This window comes from Parasteatoda tepidariorum, chromosome 6, assembly GCF_982258835.1.
Source record: "Parasteatoda tepidariorum strain Cologne lab strain chromosome 6, Ptep-v5.0, whole genome shotgun sequence".
Taxonomy (NCBI): domain Eukaryota; kingdom Metazoa; phylum Arthropoda; class Arachnida; order Araneae; family Theridiidae; genus Parasteatoda; species Parasteatoda tepidariorum.
This window is the reverse complement of record NC_141760.1, coordinates 46,751,648-46,769,746: the sequence shown is the minus strand read 5'-3', so window position 1 is coordinate 46,769,746 and position 18,099 is coordinate 46,751,648. Positions and strand designations below refer to the sequence as shown.

The following is an 18,099-nucleotide window of genomic DNA, read 5'->3' as shown; positions in this document are numbered from 1 at the left end:
CTTCTTCTTTGCTAGTAAAGTTTAACGCAAAGTTTGTTCGTTAAAAAAAACAGAATTTCCACACAAACGATGTACTTGAGGGATCTACTAATGTACCAGTTTAGAAGAACCAGCATGTTATGAAATGGAAAGTAACATAACAATTTTTTGCTTTCATGTTAAGTTTTACTAAATTATTTGATACCTAGTATGATTTTAGAGGTGCAGGGCAACTAGGATTTGTAGATCCCTATATATGTGTATACAAAGAGCTTGTGGCATTATAATAATAACATACATTTTAAAATTGCTCAGAAGTACCCTTATTCCAAACAGGCAAGTCTGATTTCCTGAGTTATCTTACGTTGAAAAATGTTTTATAAATTTGTTAAGTATGTATCTAGTAAAAATACAAAGGAACAGTTTAACGTAAAATGTCACTTTTAAAAAAAATTGCAGCTTATTACATAGTTCCAAATCTGTGCTAATCATGTAAGTGTTCAATTAAATGTAGAGCTTCTTTGAAAACTGCATTGTATCAATAGGTTTTTTTAATGCATTTTTTAAACATATATATATATATATATATATATATATATATATATATATATATATATATATATATATATATATATATATATACTGCAGCAAAACATAGATATTTTTAAATAGCACAGCGAAAGACAATAAAAGTATTTTATTTAGATAAACATAAGTAATTTTACAATGCATATTAACTTTAGAATGTCAACTAATTTTGATTTGCAATGAAACTAATATTACACTGCTGAACTATAATAGATTTTTGCTTTATTATTCAATTAAAGGTTTAAATATTCAAAGTTAAGTGGACAAATAAATTTTATGCACATTAGTATTTCATCTTTAATTTAGCTTAAATAATGTTCAGATGATTATTAAAACTAAATATTCTTAAGACTTGATATTTAAACTTGAAGAGCACAGAAACAAAAATCTTATTGTAAATAAAAACAGCTTATTTCAACAAAATGCAATTAATAAAAAAATCACTAATATATACAAGCAAAGAAATAAAAGTTAGAAAATTATGAAACTTAAACAAGATTTTTTTTAATAGGAACCAAAAAGTTTGATAAAACAAAATTAAAAACTTAAACAAGCATTTTAATAATATTTTTAAAATAAATGTTTTCGTTTCCAACAAATCACAGTTATATTTTGTACACATTGATTAAATATAGACCAGTGGTTCCCAACTTAAATCTCGAATCACATTAATTTTACCCCCAAACTTCTTTAAAATATTCTCACCTTTTGATGATGATATCTAATTGAAAAATATAACTTAGCTTCTTTTTCTTTTAAATAAATATGGTAACACAATTATCTTTAGGAAGAATACACAATGCGAATGGGGGGGGGGGAAGACTCTTAACTGATTGTTTTGGTTTGAATGTTTATGTTTACCTCATAAGTATGCTTCTCTGAAGCAAGTAAGGAGGTTCAATAATTTTTATTACGTAACAGCTCCGCTTTGTATATGTTTGAGAAAAGAAAAACCTTTTTGCACGTTTCAGAACCATTTTTTGTTTATATTCAGAACAAAGATGGATTTTTTATGAATAAATAATTACATTTCGGCTTTAAGCTTCATCACATAATGAAAATTTGACTAGTTGTCCATTGAATGTAAATTTTTTTTGCTATAAGAGCTGAAGATAGCTATACATTTCCAATAATGAATCATTTTATAGAAGCTGATTATACAGTCTAGTAAACTAACTTAAGGGCTTGGGGAGAAAGCTCATTGTGGTTCATCAATAGTGAGACCTTTGTTTATCTGAAGAAAAAAAAAAGCCAACTATTTAGAGAGTTTGAGGGATTAAGATGTCATTAGAGCATCAAAATGATTAAGAAAAAAATAATCAATATTAGAAAAATAGCCTTGAAAAATTAAAATGAATGAAAAAGGCATTATGCATTAGTTGCCAATGTTATAGTAATTTTTGGCATTAATATAATAATAAATATATAACCACATGATTTTTGTCTCTAAACTTTAGATAATATCTTTAGACCCTCTGTTTTTCTGATTTTGCATCAAAATATATAACAAATATATATTTTTTTCGGTTAAAAAGACCTTCTATAATTCAAAGTTGGTGATGAAAGAACTATTAAAATGATGAATATAACAATGATATGAATGAATTTTTTTAATAATGATTTGCTTCATCGACAACATGGAACTTTTAAACAATTCATCAGTTGAGAACCACTAATATGGTCAATAAGCCAAATATTTTTTAATCTAGGGAGACCTTGGCATAGACTGATGGCAATCATGTGACTGCCTGCTCAATACAGTTTAGAAACATAATAAAAGTTACAATAATTTTTAAAATTTGTAAAGTATGTACTTTAAAAAAATTACATAATCCTATAATAATATATGCACTTAAAAAAATGCTAAATTATAAAGAAACAACTTTCCGTGAAATTATATTTTGATAATTATTTTCAAAAAATATTTCAATTTGTGCAGACATGAAAACAATGTCTTGGAGCTTTAAACTTCTGATATTTTTTCCATACAACTACAAATTGTGACCCCCCTTGTTAAAGAAAAAAAAAATAATTTTAATAAAATGACTAAATAAGTTTAATAATACTATTATAAATGTGTATAAAAATTCAAATTTTTAATATTTTAGATGAATTAACAGTTTAAAAAAAGGAAAAAATGCCGAACAAAAATAAAATATGTTCACACAAATAAATTATCACAAATGGTATTTTAATTGAAGAGCTTAGTGAAGGCGGATTTATAGAGACAAAAGAACATAAATATGGTATTTTTTTCAGTGAAAACTGCCTTATTTTAAGACTTGCCAGAATAAATTATTAAAATTACATTTGAGGATAGCCTCTGCACAATGGAAAATTTCAAGTTTCGATAAGTGATGTTACTCTATACTCCCAAACTCAATAACCGCAGGCATCATAATGCTTGCTGATTGCATTAAAAGATTCTTGATCTGTGAAAAAAAAAAACCATGGAACCATGAAAAAAAAAATTTCAGTTTTTAATAAATTTCAGTTTTCTAGGTAAAAGTATAAATTCACCTGAAAAAATAAACAAATGGTGTCTGCTATGTCATAGGTATTCTAGAATGTGCTCTTAAGTACAAGAAGGTAGGAGACTCCTGAAGCAATACATTCTTCCACTAAGCTCTCCAATAGTCATCTGTGGTTTATTCAAAACATTACAATACCTATGTTAGGTCAGTAACAAATAAGTAAATTAGAGTAAATAAGTAAATTTGTGTTGTTTTTAAATCTGTTCACATTTGTCAAAACATATACACATTAGACTTTTTATAAATTTAACTTTAGTTTCAATGAAATAAATTTACAGACAATGCTAACCTTAATTTGAATCTTTTGAAATAAAATTATTCCCGCAATAAATTAGTTTAAATTAAATATTATTTCTTTATGATAGCAACTTTGGTGTATAAAAGGGCAAAATTTTCAATAATAGAAACTTTTACAATGATAATTCAATAATAGTACTTCTGATAATCTAGGACTATATTAATAAAAATAAAGATATTATCATGCAGTTTGGTATAGGAATATCACAGAAATGAAAATATTAAAAAAATAAACATAATACAACAATTTTAACAACTTTAAATCTACATGAAACATTTGACTAGTGAATTAAGTATTTATAGAAAAATACACTAGAGAAAATAAGTTCATACAGCCATAACAACAATTTAAATAAAATAACTACGGACAGTACAGCAGAAAATATGGGGTATAGCATAGGGAAGGGGGTACAGCCTACCCCTACAGAATTTACAATAAAATCTCACATATAGAGAAACAGTACACCATATGGGTTTTTGGATAAAATTCTTTTTCTTTTTTTTTCAATTTTGTAGTTTTTGTTAATGGTATTGTAAAATTTGTTCATTTCTATAATTTTTTATGTACTTATGTACAAGTATTTTAGTTTGTCAATTATAATTTTTTTGTCAATTTAACAGTTTTTCTTCAATGGTATTGAAAAATTTGTTAATTTTTGCAATTTTTATTGTGCTGCTGTACAAGTTCTTTTCGGTCCTCCTAAAAATAATTAATAAGTATAAGTTCTGTGTGTTGTATGATTTTCTGCTGCTACTTCTCTGTTGTATGAATATTTTACATCAATTACAACAGCTATCCACCAAAGATCCTTGTTCTCAATTGCCTTTTCCTATCAAAATTAACAGTATAAGTTTAAAAAGAACCATTTAACTGTAATAAAAAACAGTATTATAACTGTTTTTTATCAGAACTAAACTTTTAAATAAAATTAAGTTAAATTGGAAAAAAAAAAAACTTTTAAAGTGGTTTTAATTTAGAGATTATTAAATCGAACAAAGTTAGAAAAAAAAGTGTCGATAAAATTTTGACATTCAATTAGAAAAAAAAACAAATATAAAATTTGCCCCTACAAAGCAGAATGGCAAGAACTATTAGTTTATGAGACAAACTGTTACATTTCCATACAAGTTTTTTTTATAAAGTAGATCAACTTTTGTAATTTAGCTAACATGAAATGCTTTAAAAAACTGTTGTATCTTTGCATCCTTTAAAATTTACTATTCTTTGTCAATTTTGTAACATTTGTCAAAAAAAAAAATTATGAATGAGTAACAGAATGAACATAAATACACAGTATATGTATTATAAGCTCGATTTACTTACAGGCAAAATAATTATGGATATAAAATGGAAAGTAGAAATCCATTCATTCAATGAAAAATAATAAGTGATATAATATAATTTCAGATAAACTCTAATTCAATTATTTAGGTGACATAAGTTTTCATTACATTTGAACAACAAATTTTTTTAACATTCAATTATGAACATTGTTATCCATGGAAAGGATTTATTGTGGGAAAAAGTTGAAAAAAACAAGAACACCTTACTTTTGATCTATTTTATGGATAGTGACCTAAGATATAATCTTAATTGTTTGAGAAGCTAAACTTAAATAGCTTAAAATATCATTTGTGCAAATTAATTAGCATATTTATGATTACAGCTCTCAAATCATTAATATTGTATCCTAGTATGTGACTATCTAATTATTAGATCAAAAGTTATAAAAATTTTATGCTTTTTATAATGCACACTGTAGATATGCAATAAAGAAAAAAAATTGCAGCACTGTATCAAAGCAATTATACTTTGACTAATGCAAAAGCTTTTATATTAACTGAAATTGTTTCTTCTCCATTTTAAAAGTATATTTCATACAGATATAGATTTAAAATAAAAATTTAAAAGTTCAAAAACAATTTTTTTGACTAACTCCATGAGATACTCATATAAAGAAATAAAATCCATTATTATACGTCATTATAAATTGAAATAAGTCACATAAGTTAACAACAGTAAAAATAATCAAACCCGAAACACAGCACTGCTTAGCAAATGAGTAAATATTCTAGCCTGCATTTTCTGTTTTAAAGTATTATTTTGATCACATGGCTTAAAACATCAGAAAAATAATTACCCCTATTCAAAATTCATTAGAATTATTAACTTGTTTAATAACGTATGAAAATTAAGTTAGATATTTTAATCACAGATTGTTATATTGAATAGAATCCTGATAATCTGAAATAGTTGGGAATGAAACCAACAGGAATTACTAAAAACTCAGATTGACCAGATTTTCTATTATGAAATAATACAAATAAAAAAGACCTTTTTTTCAAACAGACAAATTAAAATTTAAAAAAAGTATAATTACTTAATTCTTTTTTGACACCGATTTTAATAGTAAAAGAATCAATGGAAACTAAGGAACAAAAACTACACTTTCAAAGTGTCAGTGATATTTTAAAAATAATTGATACATTTAACAGATTTTTTTTAAAAATAATGCTTATTTCTAAAGATCCGATATGTGAATTACGATCAATACATATTTTTTTGTTAACTAATTATTTTAAAACAATAATATGAATTTTTTCATGTAAATTTTTATTGTATTAGTGAAATATACACAGATGCATAGGAAATAGTCATTTATTAGATAACATATAATGACTTGCATGATTTATATTCAAAATAGATGTTGCCAGAGACACTGAGATTTTGTGCTCAGGTGCCCTTGGCAATTTGATTTCACAATTTTGATGACAGTTTTTCTCACAAACATCTTGAGAATTGTCTTCTTCTGCATGCATCTGCATATGTTCATTTAGAAGGCTTTTAAGAGAAAAACATTTATTACAAATATTGCAAGCATATTTAGCTTTACTGTGAGATAAAAAGTGTGTTTTCAGCCTACTTTTAACAACAAAACATTTACCACATACGTCACAATTATGTGGTCTATTGTTAGAATGTAATAGAGTGTGAGTTTTCAAATGGGATTTTTGTCTAAACGATTTACTGCATATAACACAATTATAGGGTCTTTCTCCTGTATGAATCATCATATGTCTTTTTAAAAAATATTTCTGTTTAAAAGATTTTTGGCATAAATTACATGTGAAAGGACAGTCATTTGTATGTGTTAAAAGATGCATTTTTAAATTACTTTGTTGCACAAATCGTTTTGAACATAGGGTACAAATATATGGTCTTTCTCCAGTATGCGTCAGCATATGCCTCTTTAAATTACCTTTTAAAGTAAATGTTTTCTTACAGACGTCACAAATGTGTGGACGTTCTTTTAAAAGAAAAGACTTCTTTTTATCTTTTGAAGTTTGAAACACAAAACCCGCAGTAGTAAACATATTACAGAGAAATGGCTGATCTATCTGCTCAGAGTTTGAGGAGCTGTTGTCTTCATCAGCCATGATTTAATTTTGTAAAATTCACACCTTTATACGTAGCATCTTAGTATTATTTAGCACATTAAGATATAGGAAATGTTGAAAGTCATTCTTAGCATTCTTCAACACCTGCAAACATAAAAATATATCAATAAATGAACTAAATCAATAAAAGATATTTAACTGGAGTGCTTTACAAAAATAAATAATATAAAAATCATGAAAAATAATTTTATTTTATAGAGAAATAGTTTTTTCAAGTGAGATGCTTTACATCAAAAAGCAAGAACCTGATGTACCTGAGTACCTTTAGTTCCTCATAGTTCTAACCTGAATGTGTTATGATTATGCAGAATCGGAACTTTTGGTGAAAGTTTGCAATTTTTTTCAATTGCAAAATGTATTAAATATGATTTTGATATTGACTTTTTTGATTTAACAATTCAGAATACACGAAATACCTTTCAAAATTGTAAAATAAGACTTTTTTTTTTAATTGTTAGAAAAGTGAGAAAGAAAATATTAACAAACAGTAAAATATACTAAGACAAATGCTTTTTTTCCATTCCATGAAGATAAAGGAAATGTTTGCTATTTTTCTATTCGTGTTTAATTTAACAAGGAAACATTTCTATTAGGTTTATTTTTCTTTCATAAAAAATAAGAATTGTTTATAAATTGGTCTAGAATGAAGCAGTGTTACAATTGGATATTGCTTAATTTGTACTTCAGTTGAAATAATATAATTAAATCATGGAAGAAGAAAACTCTCACAGCATTAAAATGTTACATAAATTTGTGTAAGAAGCTGGCAGCTCTGCAAAATATTTCGCAACAAATTGGCAGTAAATAACATAAAATAGCAGAATCTTACACATATTTCGATAAGTACAGAGCAAAAAATGAGAGAAAAGATTGTACATTTTAATTGTAGCATGAACTTAAAATCATTAACATAGAAAAGAACAAAAAGGGGTTAAGATAAAGTATCGCATTCTTTAAAATTCAAATTTATTAAATTTTTTAGCACTGCTATGATATTATTTAAATTGGCACGAAACTACAAAATGTAAAAGATTTTAATAATATAGTCAAAACATTTATGGTAGGTATTTATATTTCTGTTAATGATGCATTACTTCAAAAGTATTGATGGTGATAGATTACTCTCATGAAATAAATTAGCATGATTATCCCTAAAAACATTTTTTAAGAGCAGTTTTCAAAAGTTTTATCTATATTAATTTTAAGTCATCTCCATAGATCAGAAAGCAGAACTGTGTTGTTTGTTTTTGATGTTTTCTAAAGCTTCCGGTTTCTTAATTCTGCACATATGAAGGTACGCTTTATAACCAACTTATTTGGAACAAGAATAAATTATGGCTGTTGCTTGGCTGACCGCCTTTTTAATAGAGACATTTGATTGGTCGTTTACATAATCGTTTTCATCGTTATCGCTTAATCGTTTTGTCAGGTTTACTAGAATGGCGTGTTTAGCATTTTTGTTTGGCGCAATCTTAATAACGCGCATGCTCAGTTTGATAATTTATTCAAACCAATCGAAGTACTTCGTAGACAATGAATATAGAAGCTTGTATCCCCTCCTTAGCTTGTGTATACTCAAACAAAGACATAAAGATGGAAAGATCAATCACTGTACCAAACAGATGTCAGGGTGAACTTTGACACTGGACACATCACCGGTCTCTATTTTTTTTATTTGATTTTCATAAATTGTTATGATAAATAATAACATTCTGTCTCTGTACCAGAAAAATCTGAACACATTTTTTTTAAAGATTTATAATTTGTAAATTTTAAATGAAAAAATTAATGTATTTTAAAAAATTGATTTTTATATTGTTCTGAAATTCAAATACTTGAAATAAATATTAAAAAAACAATTTAAGTGCTTATTAAAAATATTTAAAAAATATAAAAATAACTAAAAAATAAATAAAATAATTAAAATAAAATGAAGAACAGTTCTATAAGCAATCTAAGCTGCCCAAAGCATTTAATTTCATGAAGAACAATAAATTGGAAAATGTTAATAATTGCTGAGATAGAGTCTCATAATTGCCTGTTAGCGTTCAGTTAGTTAGTTATTAAAACTTTTTCATGGTTTTCATTTGTGCGTAATGTAAATTCTAATTATTTTCATTCAAAAAGTCTTTCAAAATATAATTTCATTCCTGTATTTAAATTACAAGTAACTTTGATATCTGGGTTGCCTACAAAAATTCAAAAAAGTACAAAAAAAAATTTAGAGCATTTCACAGCATTTACTATTTATCAAAGATGATAAAAAATAATTATTGATTATTAAAAAATAATTTTATTGCGATAATCAACATTAAGCTTGAAACCTATTACTATTAAGCAATTTAAAAGACTTTTTCGTGGTTTTCCTTCGCATGTAACACAAATTTGATTACTTTAATTTAATCTTCATTAAAATAAATTATTCTTATAACTTTCATGAATATGATTGTATTCTGATACTTAAATTGTTAATTACTTTGATCTCTGAATTGAATTAAGCATAATAAGGGTGTTTCATTACATTCACAAAATAAAAAAGCTCACACTTTGATTTCTGGGTTGAGTTAATACGAAGAGCTTTTCGTTCTGTTCAGAAAGATGGTACCCTATCTATTAAGGATAATAATAATGAAAAAATGTCTATTTATAATTTTACACCGATACTTAAATTGCAAATTATTTTATTTTATATACCAATAACAGCAATCTGAAAAACATTTTTGTCTGTTTTTCATAGCGTGTAACGCGAAATTTGATAATTTTAATTTCAATTTAATCTTGATTATAATTAATTATTTTTATAACTTTCGTAAATATGGTTTTATTCCGATACTAAAATAGCGAGTTACTTTGATTTTCGGTTAAAAACTACAAAAAATTGAAGAACATCTCGTTATAGTCACAAAGAAGTCTCTCAAAGATGCTGAAAAATGATTCATTATAAAAAAAAAAAAATTCATTGCGATTACTGAACTTTTAAATGGAATCAAGCCATCTGAAAGATATTTTCGTGGTTTCCCTTCACGTATAATGCAAAATATGATTGTTTTCTCAAATTTTTATTCAAGCAAGGAAGAAAAATATTTATACCATTATTAACCACTCCAAAAATCAGAGTAAATACTTTATTATAAAGCTGATACGCCAAGAATTTGGAATTATGATGAACTTGCCTGTATATTTTGATTCAATAGACTGATTTATTTTCTGCTTCCCTTCTTACCATTATTTTTTTTTAAGTGAAAAATGACTCTTCTACATTACTGTTAGAAAATTTGACGGTTCATCAGGTTGTCATCTAAATAAAATTCGAGCAAATAGTATTGTATTTGTAATGGCGAAAATATCCAAATGATAAAATAAACATGAACTTTTTTTACAGTGTTAAAATTAAAAAGCTTAAGTACTCGGGTTCCTATGATTTTATTATTTTACTAATAACTTATTCTAGTATGTTATACTGAAATATCTGATATATGTTATCTTGAAATATCTGATATATGTATTTTGAAATATCTGATATATGTATATTGAAATATCTGATATATCTGGAGAAAAAAAAAATTTCTAACCAAATGTTCTTTGAGTCAGGAAGAGACAAAAAATACCTGTTGATTTTTTTGAAATATACTTTCTATCACAAACGCTTTAAAACTTTGTTCTCGATAAAAATAATTTCAGATGATTTTAATCCTTCATCTCTTATTAACCTCGTTATATCATGCTTTTGATCAAAGTTCAGCAGCGTGTGCGTTCTTTCTCTCCTAAATATTAATTTGATCCCTACACACGTTTTTTATTCCATTACTTATAAGGATTCGTAAAATATATATTAACGGCCCGGATTAGAGAACAACTGAATTATCTTCTTCAAAAATGGCAGTTATTTAATTTAAATTTGATACTTTTGTGTGTGATCATATCTCAGAGTCAACCATATCGGTGTCACGTATCAATGACATCCAATAAAAATCTAACTGTCAATGAACTTATTAACTGAGGTGAAGGGATTAATTGAATGCTTAATAAAATAAGAGCTTTCTTTGATGATATGTTTTTTAAATTAGTGGTGAAATCGTCTAATAATTATTTTTAAAAACCGTTGCAAGAAAGGTTTGCAAGGGTATTTTTTTTTCAGATTCATGCGAGTTAATTCAAATCAAATAAATATACTATATGTACTCTCTTTTTCTTTCTTCCGGATTCTAACGAATTAAAGAGTTATGTAATTCTGTTGCGATCGTAATTTTTCTTAGAAAATTATTATTTAGATGATTAGTTGAATATTCATAAAGTACGTTAAGAAGAGGTTTGAAAAAAAAAGTAATCAATATCATGCGTAAATGCTTTGGTTTTTTTCCTTCTTTTTTTAATAATGTGTTACGTTTTCTTTTTTTAAATCATTCATTGCCACTTATTTAATTTAATTACATATAATTTCAAGATAAAAACATATCTCAGTTTTTACATAAGCATGTGAAAATCTAATATTTCATGCAGTCTTTCTGGTGGTTTGTGTTAGAGTGATAAATATTTGTTTCAAAACTATAATGTATGTTTCCGCAACTCTATCTCAGTACTATGACCCTTAGCAGTGAGTTCATTAACTAACATTATATTCAAATGTTCTGTAAATGAAATGAATATAATAATTTTAAAATCTAATATTTCATGCAGTCTTTCTGGTGGTTTGTGTCAGAGTGATAAATATTTGTTTCAAAACTATAATGTATGTTTCCGCAACTTTATCTCAGTACTATGACACTTAACAGTGAGTTCATTAACTAATATTATATTCAAATGATCTGTAAATGAAATGAATATACGTATATTGATTATCACTAAATGTCAAGTTTACTACTATGGATTGCAAATTCATTCAATTTCTTCTATTCTTTATGTAAGTCAATTTCATGAAATTTTGAGAAATTTTTTGTACTATTTAGAGATAAAAGAATTCTTTGCATGCATTCTGAGATGTATAAAGCAAGATTTTAGAAATGTTTAATTAATTTTTTTTAAGTACTTTGAAAACTCTGGTATTTGATAACTCCTTTAATATTTACGCGATTTCGTTATAAATTTGTTATATAGATAACTATTAATCTAACTAAGTAATAACTATTGTTATTTTAATTAAGTAAAGTTAATAAACTGTATACGATTGGAACAATCATTTGAGCAAAGCACAAAACGGGAGTAAATTTAACTATTATAGGTCATATTCTCTAAAGAATAACTACCTCGTTTTTTTCCCACAAAAAATTTACTGAATTTTAAAAAAAAAAATTTTTTTTAAGAAAATAAGATCAATGCAGAAAAGATTATATAGATAATATATAATTGATTTTATTTTGAACTAATATTTATCTAACAGATAAATTTTATTTAGATATAAAAAAAAAGTTATAAGGATAGAATATCTCTTTCTAAAATTAGATATTCATGTAAATAAACTATTTCAGCTTAAAAATTGGCGTTTAACTTCTAAATTGAGTTAATATAAATGAACACATTAAGTTATATTTTTTAATCAAAGTAAAATAATATGTTTCTTAAAATTCAAGCAAATCTTTTTCGTGTATTATATGACCAAGTTTAATCATAATGCAAAACTGAAAATGTGTTTCTCTCATTATAAATATGTAAAGTCACACTTTAGGGCCAAATTAAATACTAAATAAAGAAATTAAAATCATTTTTTCTTTTTTAATTGGGTTGCTACGTCTTTCTGTTTTGTGCATATTCCATATAAATAAGAAAAGATTGGTTGCAGATAAGACATTAATGTATAATTTATTCAAAATAATTCATAAAGTAATCAAGAAGGATAAAATAAAATTATCAAGATCTCTGGAGAAGTTTAATTTTTATTACAGCATTGATTGTTATACCATGTGTTCATTTATTAGTTCAATAATGGATCAGTAAAAACTTATTGCAACATTTCACATATTTCAATAACGGTTTTGCCAACTGTAGAGATTTCTTTCCTCAACTATGTTAAACATAAGTTTAATCTGTAATTTAATCTACACAAATAATCAAATGAAGGATATTAAATCAATTAACCAGTATCTTTTGAAAAGCTAATTATATTGTTTTAAATTCTGATGTTAATTATAAAATCAGAATGTGAGAGATATAACTTGCAACATTTTAATATTTCAACAGATTTTTTCTGACAAAATTGTTATAAGTCGGAACAAATTAGATTTGACCTGTATTATCTTCTTTCATATCATATTTTGCTGGCATTTCACTATTTCTTTTTCTCTTTAAAACATTGAAAAAGTTTAAGTTACATTAGAAATAAGATAATTTTAAATTTTTTATAGGCTCAAAGTATATTAAAAACAAAAAATAGGTAATGGTTGTAAACAAGTTTTTGTTAATTTGGTAGGCTATAATAATGGAGATAAACTATCCTGTTCAGTTCTTGCTAAATAGCCATCTATATCCATTCAGTACAACCGACAGCTAAAATAAAAATATATTCTATCATTCTACTTTTAAAAACTGAGTCTACAATATCAGTACATTTATTAACATCAAGAGTGTCTATATATAAAGAGAGAAAAAGTTAAAAAAATTTTCTATTTGGAATTTGACAATTTATTTTAGAAAATTACTCGCATTAAAGCTAAACCTATTGTTTTTCCTGCACACAAATAATATTAGTTATGATGTGATGATGTGCTGCAAAATGATACTCAAGTGTATAAACAATTTAAATTATCTTATTTTTTATTTATGAGTTAATTTTCAGTTTTTCCAACTTAATTACTAATGGTTAAAAAAAAAATAGAACTTAATCATTTTCAAGAGTGTAAAAAATATATGTCAGCTTAAAACTTTCAACAATTTAGCATTTTTAGTTGAAACAGTGGCTAATTTCTACCATTGTGGGGAAAACTGCCCTTGAAAAAATTAACTAAGTCACCTTTTTTTTAAATTTAAAACTGCATGTGTTTATTTTTATTTGTGATCATTTCTTTTTTTATATATAAATCTAACCAAAGAATTATATTTTAATTAAGATTATTACATGTCGTATCCTCTATATTCTATACTTGATTTATTAATAATATTTATTAATTCGTACAAAAATGTTGCATTGAAATTTTCTGCAAGTAATATAAAGAGGTTGCTAATGATTCAAATGCAGTCAATAAAATATGACTAAAAATAAACTTTATCTCCCTTATTTTTTTATGCATATAAACATTAATGAATAATATTTTATTTAATAATAATGTAAATATAGCACAAATACATTACATAATAACATAAATATAGCACAATAAAGATAAAAATGATAAAAAGAAAAGAGAGGAAACGTGTTAAATAATATAATAAAGATTAGCGAAAAGAGAAAAAGAAAAATTATTAAAATAAAATATTTTTAGAAATATTAAAAACCGGAAAACAAAATAATAAAAAGTTGATGATTATATTTTTTCATTATTTTGTTTTCCAGCTCTAAATTTTTTTAATATTTAATATTATTTTCCACGTTTTCTCTCTCTCTCTCTCTCTCTCTCTCTCTCTCTCTCTCTCTCTATATATATATATATATATATATATATATATATATATATATATATATATATATATATATATATATATATATATATATATGCTATAACAAAGAAAGTTTTAATTCTTTCCCCATTGGTTACAACGAATTGAAGTTCTTAGCGCGTAGGCTGCCATAAGCATGAAAGTAAAATATACATGTCAGCAAATTTCTGAATGAAAATTCTATGCTCGTGTGGGCCACGAAAAGTTGAAACAAACTGAGCCATTAGTTGGAAAAATTTGGTTCATATCAATGAACAAAAGTGTTCTATATTATGTTTTATTTATTCTTATGCAGGTCAATTACATTTTAGAACTACATGATGCATTAATTACTATGGAAGAGAGATGCATCGCATTAATAAAGATTAGTCACCTATATATTTTTTAAAAAATTTTTTTTACAGTGATAAGTCAAAATTTTTGAAATTGATAATTGTGGTTTTAAGAAAGTTGTGAATCTTCAATTGCAATTGTTTTTTAAAAGAAAGCAAAATTATTTATTTGTTTCTTAAAGTTTTTCTATTCCATGTTATTTATTCTATTTTAAAATTTTGTATTTCAATAACTTACTGACTAAAAATTTAATAATTGATTTTAATTTTTAAGATTTTATGCTGGATGTAACTTAGTAGCAATTGAGTACGAATTAGCATGTTCCATATAAAATTGCACCGGAATCTTCGGCAGTTGGGGTGGAGCCCACTATTAGTAATTAATTTCTATGGAACATATCAGCAGTTGCATCTTATTATACTTAAATTAGCAATTTTATTGAATGTAAAAATGTCTGAAAACTCGCGAACTTTTTTAAGTTGCCAATTATATTTACTTCATCAAAATTTTTTTAATTTAAATAAACATTTAATTAAAATAAAAACTTGTTATTTTAATCAAGTAAAGTTAATAATCTGAATACGAGTGGAATAATCAATAGATCAATAGTTCATTTACAGTGGAAAGGAGAACAGGAAAAAATTTAAGTCCATTGTAGGTTATATTTTCTAGACAATAACTACCTCTTTTTTTCCCACAAAAGTATTACTGAATTTTAAAAATAAAATTATTGTATTTAAGAAAATAAGATCATTGCAGTACAGATTATGTAAACAATATATAATTAATTTTATTTTATACTAATATTTAATTGACAGACAAATTATATTTAGGTATAAAAAAAATGTTATAAGGATAGAAAATCTCTTTCCGCCAAAACAAGAATCCAGTAGGGTTTCATAGCCGAAAAAATTGTGAACCGCTGATCTAATACACACTTACTTATTTAATTTTCTTCATTTTGATAATGTCCTCTATCAGTTTCCATGCATCGTCTGAGAAAAATCTTCGCACAGTACTTAGGTTTGTTGAACGATCGACACAGGAAGCCGGGATTTTCTCAGGCATTACTTCTATTTCTTCTTCTTCAATCATATCCCCATTATTAATACTTTGTTGTGCCCTTTCCTCTCCTACGAACCAAGACAAAATTGTTTTTTGTCTTATCAACAAAGGCGTTTGTTCAGACACAGAAGATGGAATTTTCTTTCGTTTCAAGCCGATTACAGTTTTGTCAAAGCCTGTAAAACATATAAGAGTGGAATTTAAGTTGGAACTAGAAAGGTCAGTTAGAGAAAAAAAAAATATTATTACTGTTAGTATTATTTGAAACTTTCACATTTTTGTTAAACAACTTGCCTTTTGGGCGTCCTCTTTTCTTCAAACTCTTTGGGAGACTTATTCCACTGCACCCTGCTATTGCTGAAAAAGAGAATATTGCAGTTTTAATAATAGAAAATTAAAGTTTTAATAATAATTCAGTAACTATGACACAGCCATACTGTTTTTTTTTTCTTTTTTAATTTTATAACCATCGTTAAACAGCCAACCCAATTTTTTGGGTTTTTGACTACTAATGTTCAACTCCTTAGCCTTGTAATTTTGAACCCAATCCGGAAGACAAAGGAACTCCTGGATCGAGTATTGGGAGAAATTTGTCTTCGGGGAGGACATTTTGATGAAGATAACCCGCATTTGCGTTACATGGAGAGGAAGACCAACAGAACCTCCCACGCGTAGCGTGATGGCAAGGGGACTCTAACCCATGATTCGTCTACCACATCGAAATTTCACTAATCGCTGTACAGGAAGTAATGAACAAGATGTTATGAATGGATGTAATGAACAAGAAACAGAGAAGAATTTAAAAACAATGATTAAAAATACCTATAATTAAATCTTTTTTTCTTTCTTTTTTTTTTTTTGTTCGTGTTGATTACATCCTCTTTATTCTGCTTGATTTGCCAAATTTCGCAGAATTTTTTTTTTAATGCTTCAAAAAATTTGCAACTCCCATTTCGTTACATTTTTGCTTTCATCCTTGATAAGAATTCTTAAAATATATGTTAACGGTGTTCTTTACGGACTTTTACGAATTTAATATTTGGTTCTAAACTTTTTGTTACCATAAATTTCTGTAGTAATATAAAAAATTTTTTTAAATAAATAATTTTTTTAGAAATTAGTATGATACGCCTATAAGGAAATTCAAATATTGATATTATAATTTGAATTGTTATTCCTTAATATTTATAAATACTTTTCCTAGGATGTGTCTAAATTAGTCTAAATCTGCTCTTAAAAAAGGCGATTATTTAAACCCAACCTTTCTTTGGAACACCTCTCGGCTTGCAACGCTTAATAAATAAGGTCAAATGTTTTGAACACATCTCTGAATTTTTTACATACTTTATTACAAATTTGTGCCAACCGATTATTAATGGTATTTCAATTGCCTTTTACTTCCGTTGTTATATTTTTAATTAAAGAATGAAAACTTACTGTTGTCAATTTTTGGCACTTCTTCTACACTTCTGCTGAAGAAAGCTGGTGAAACGTCAGTAGTATTTGCATTAATATCTAAATAAATGATATAATATCATATTAACACTAAAAATAATGAGAAGGTAATTAACAGTATACCGTTATTATCAAATGATTTACGAATCAATAATTTAAAGTCAAATGCCTGAAAAATACTCAAGAAACCTTGAAAGTGGCCAATTTTTATAATTAACTTTGAGCAGAAGTTTCAGGGACGTCTGTTTCAGAACGCTCGTTTGGAAGAACGGGAGTTTGAATCTTGCCGGTAGAAGACTCTCTTGTGCAGTAAATGGTGACTGGTACACGTTAAATCTTTCGGATCACAAAGTCCTCCATGTTCCCATAACAGATCAATACCTCTAAAGGTGCTGAATTGTAGATTGATCGTTCTCCGGTTCAGGTCAAAATTACAATCTGTGGATGAATGAATAGGTCCACCCTATAAACGGGTGTGGCAGATGTCGAGTTTTTTGCCATAGCTGGAGCAACCGGAAAAACAAGAGCAATCGCATCTCTTGCCTTATCGGCCTATGACAAGAACAACAAGCAGAAGTATCCTTTAGTGACAGACAACAGAAAAATCTAAAGTTTTTTTTCTTTTCTTTTAATTTTGTAAAATCATAAAGCAAACCTGGAAAATTGGCAGTCTTATAAGTAACAGTAACAATAAATTGGTACGCATTTTGATTTAAGTTAAAAAATTTTAAAATCTGAAACAATTAGACATCATAACAAAATTTTTGTGATGCATCACTATTAAGTGTTATTAGTTTCCTACAAA

General features: G+C 26.1%; 2 protein-coding genes across 2 annotated transcripts; both read right to left on the bottom strand.

Moving 5' to 3' along the window:
- Window positions 1-5,980: 5,980 nt before the first annotated feature.
- Window positions 5,981-8,090, bottom strand: LOC122268854 (uncharacterized). Its single transcript, XM_043039463.3, has 2 exons — window positions 7,952-8,090; window positions 5,981-6,941 (listed from the first exon to the last, which is right to left on the bottom strand). The coding sequence occupies exon 2, from the start codon at window positions 6,834-6,836 to the stop codon at window positions 6,054-6,056; it is 783 nt and encodes a 260-aa protein (XP_042895397.2). The 5' UTR covers window positions 6,837-6,941; window positions 7,952-8,090; the 3' UTR covers window positions 5,981-6,053.
- Window positions 8,091-12,636: 4,546 nt separating this feature from the next.
- Window positions 12,637-17,358, bottom strand: LOC147808015 (uncharacterized; the record flags this gene model as incomplete). The annotated part of the gene is made up of 4 exons (XM_087166825.1): window positions 12,637-13,337; window positions 15,717-16,015; window positions 16,134-16,196; window positions 17,277-17,358. Coding segments are annotated over 3 exons (444 nt in total), but the record flags the coding sequence as incomplete, so codon positions are not given.
- Between the last annotated feature and the right edge of the window lie 741 nt (window positions 17,359-18,099).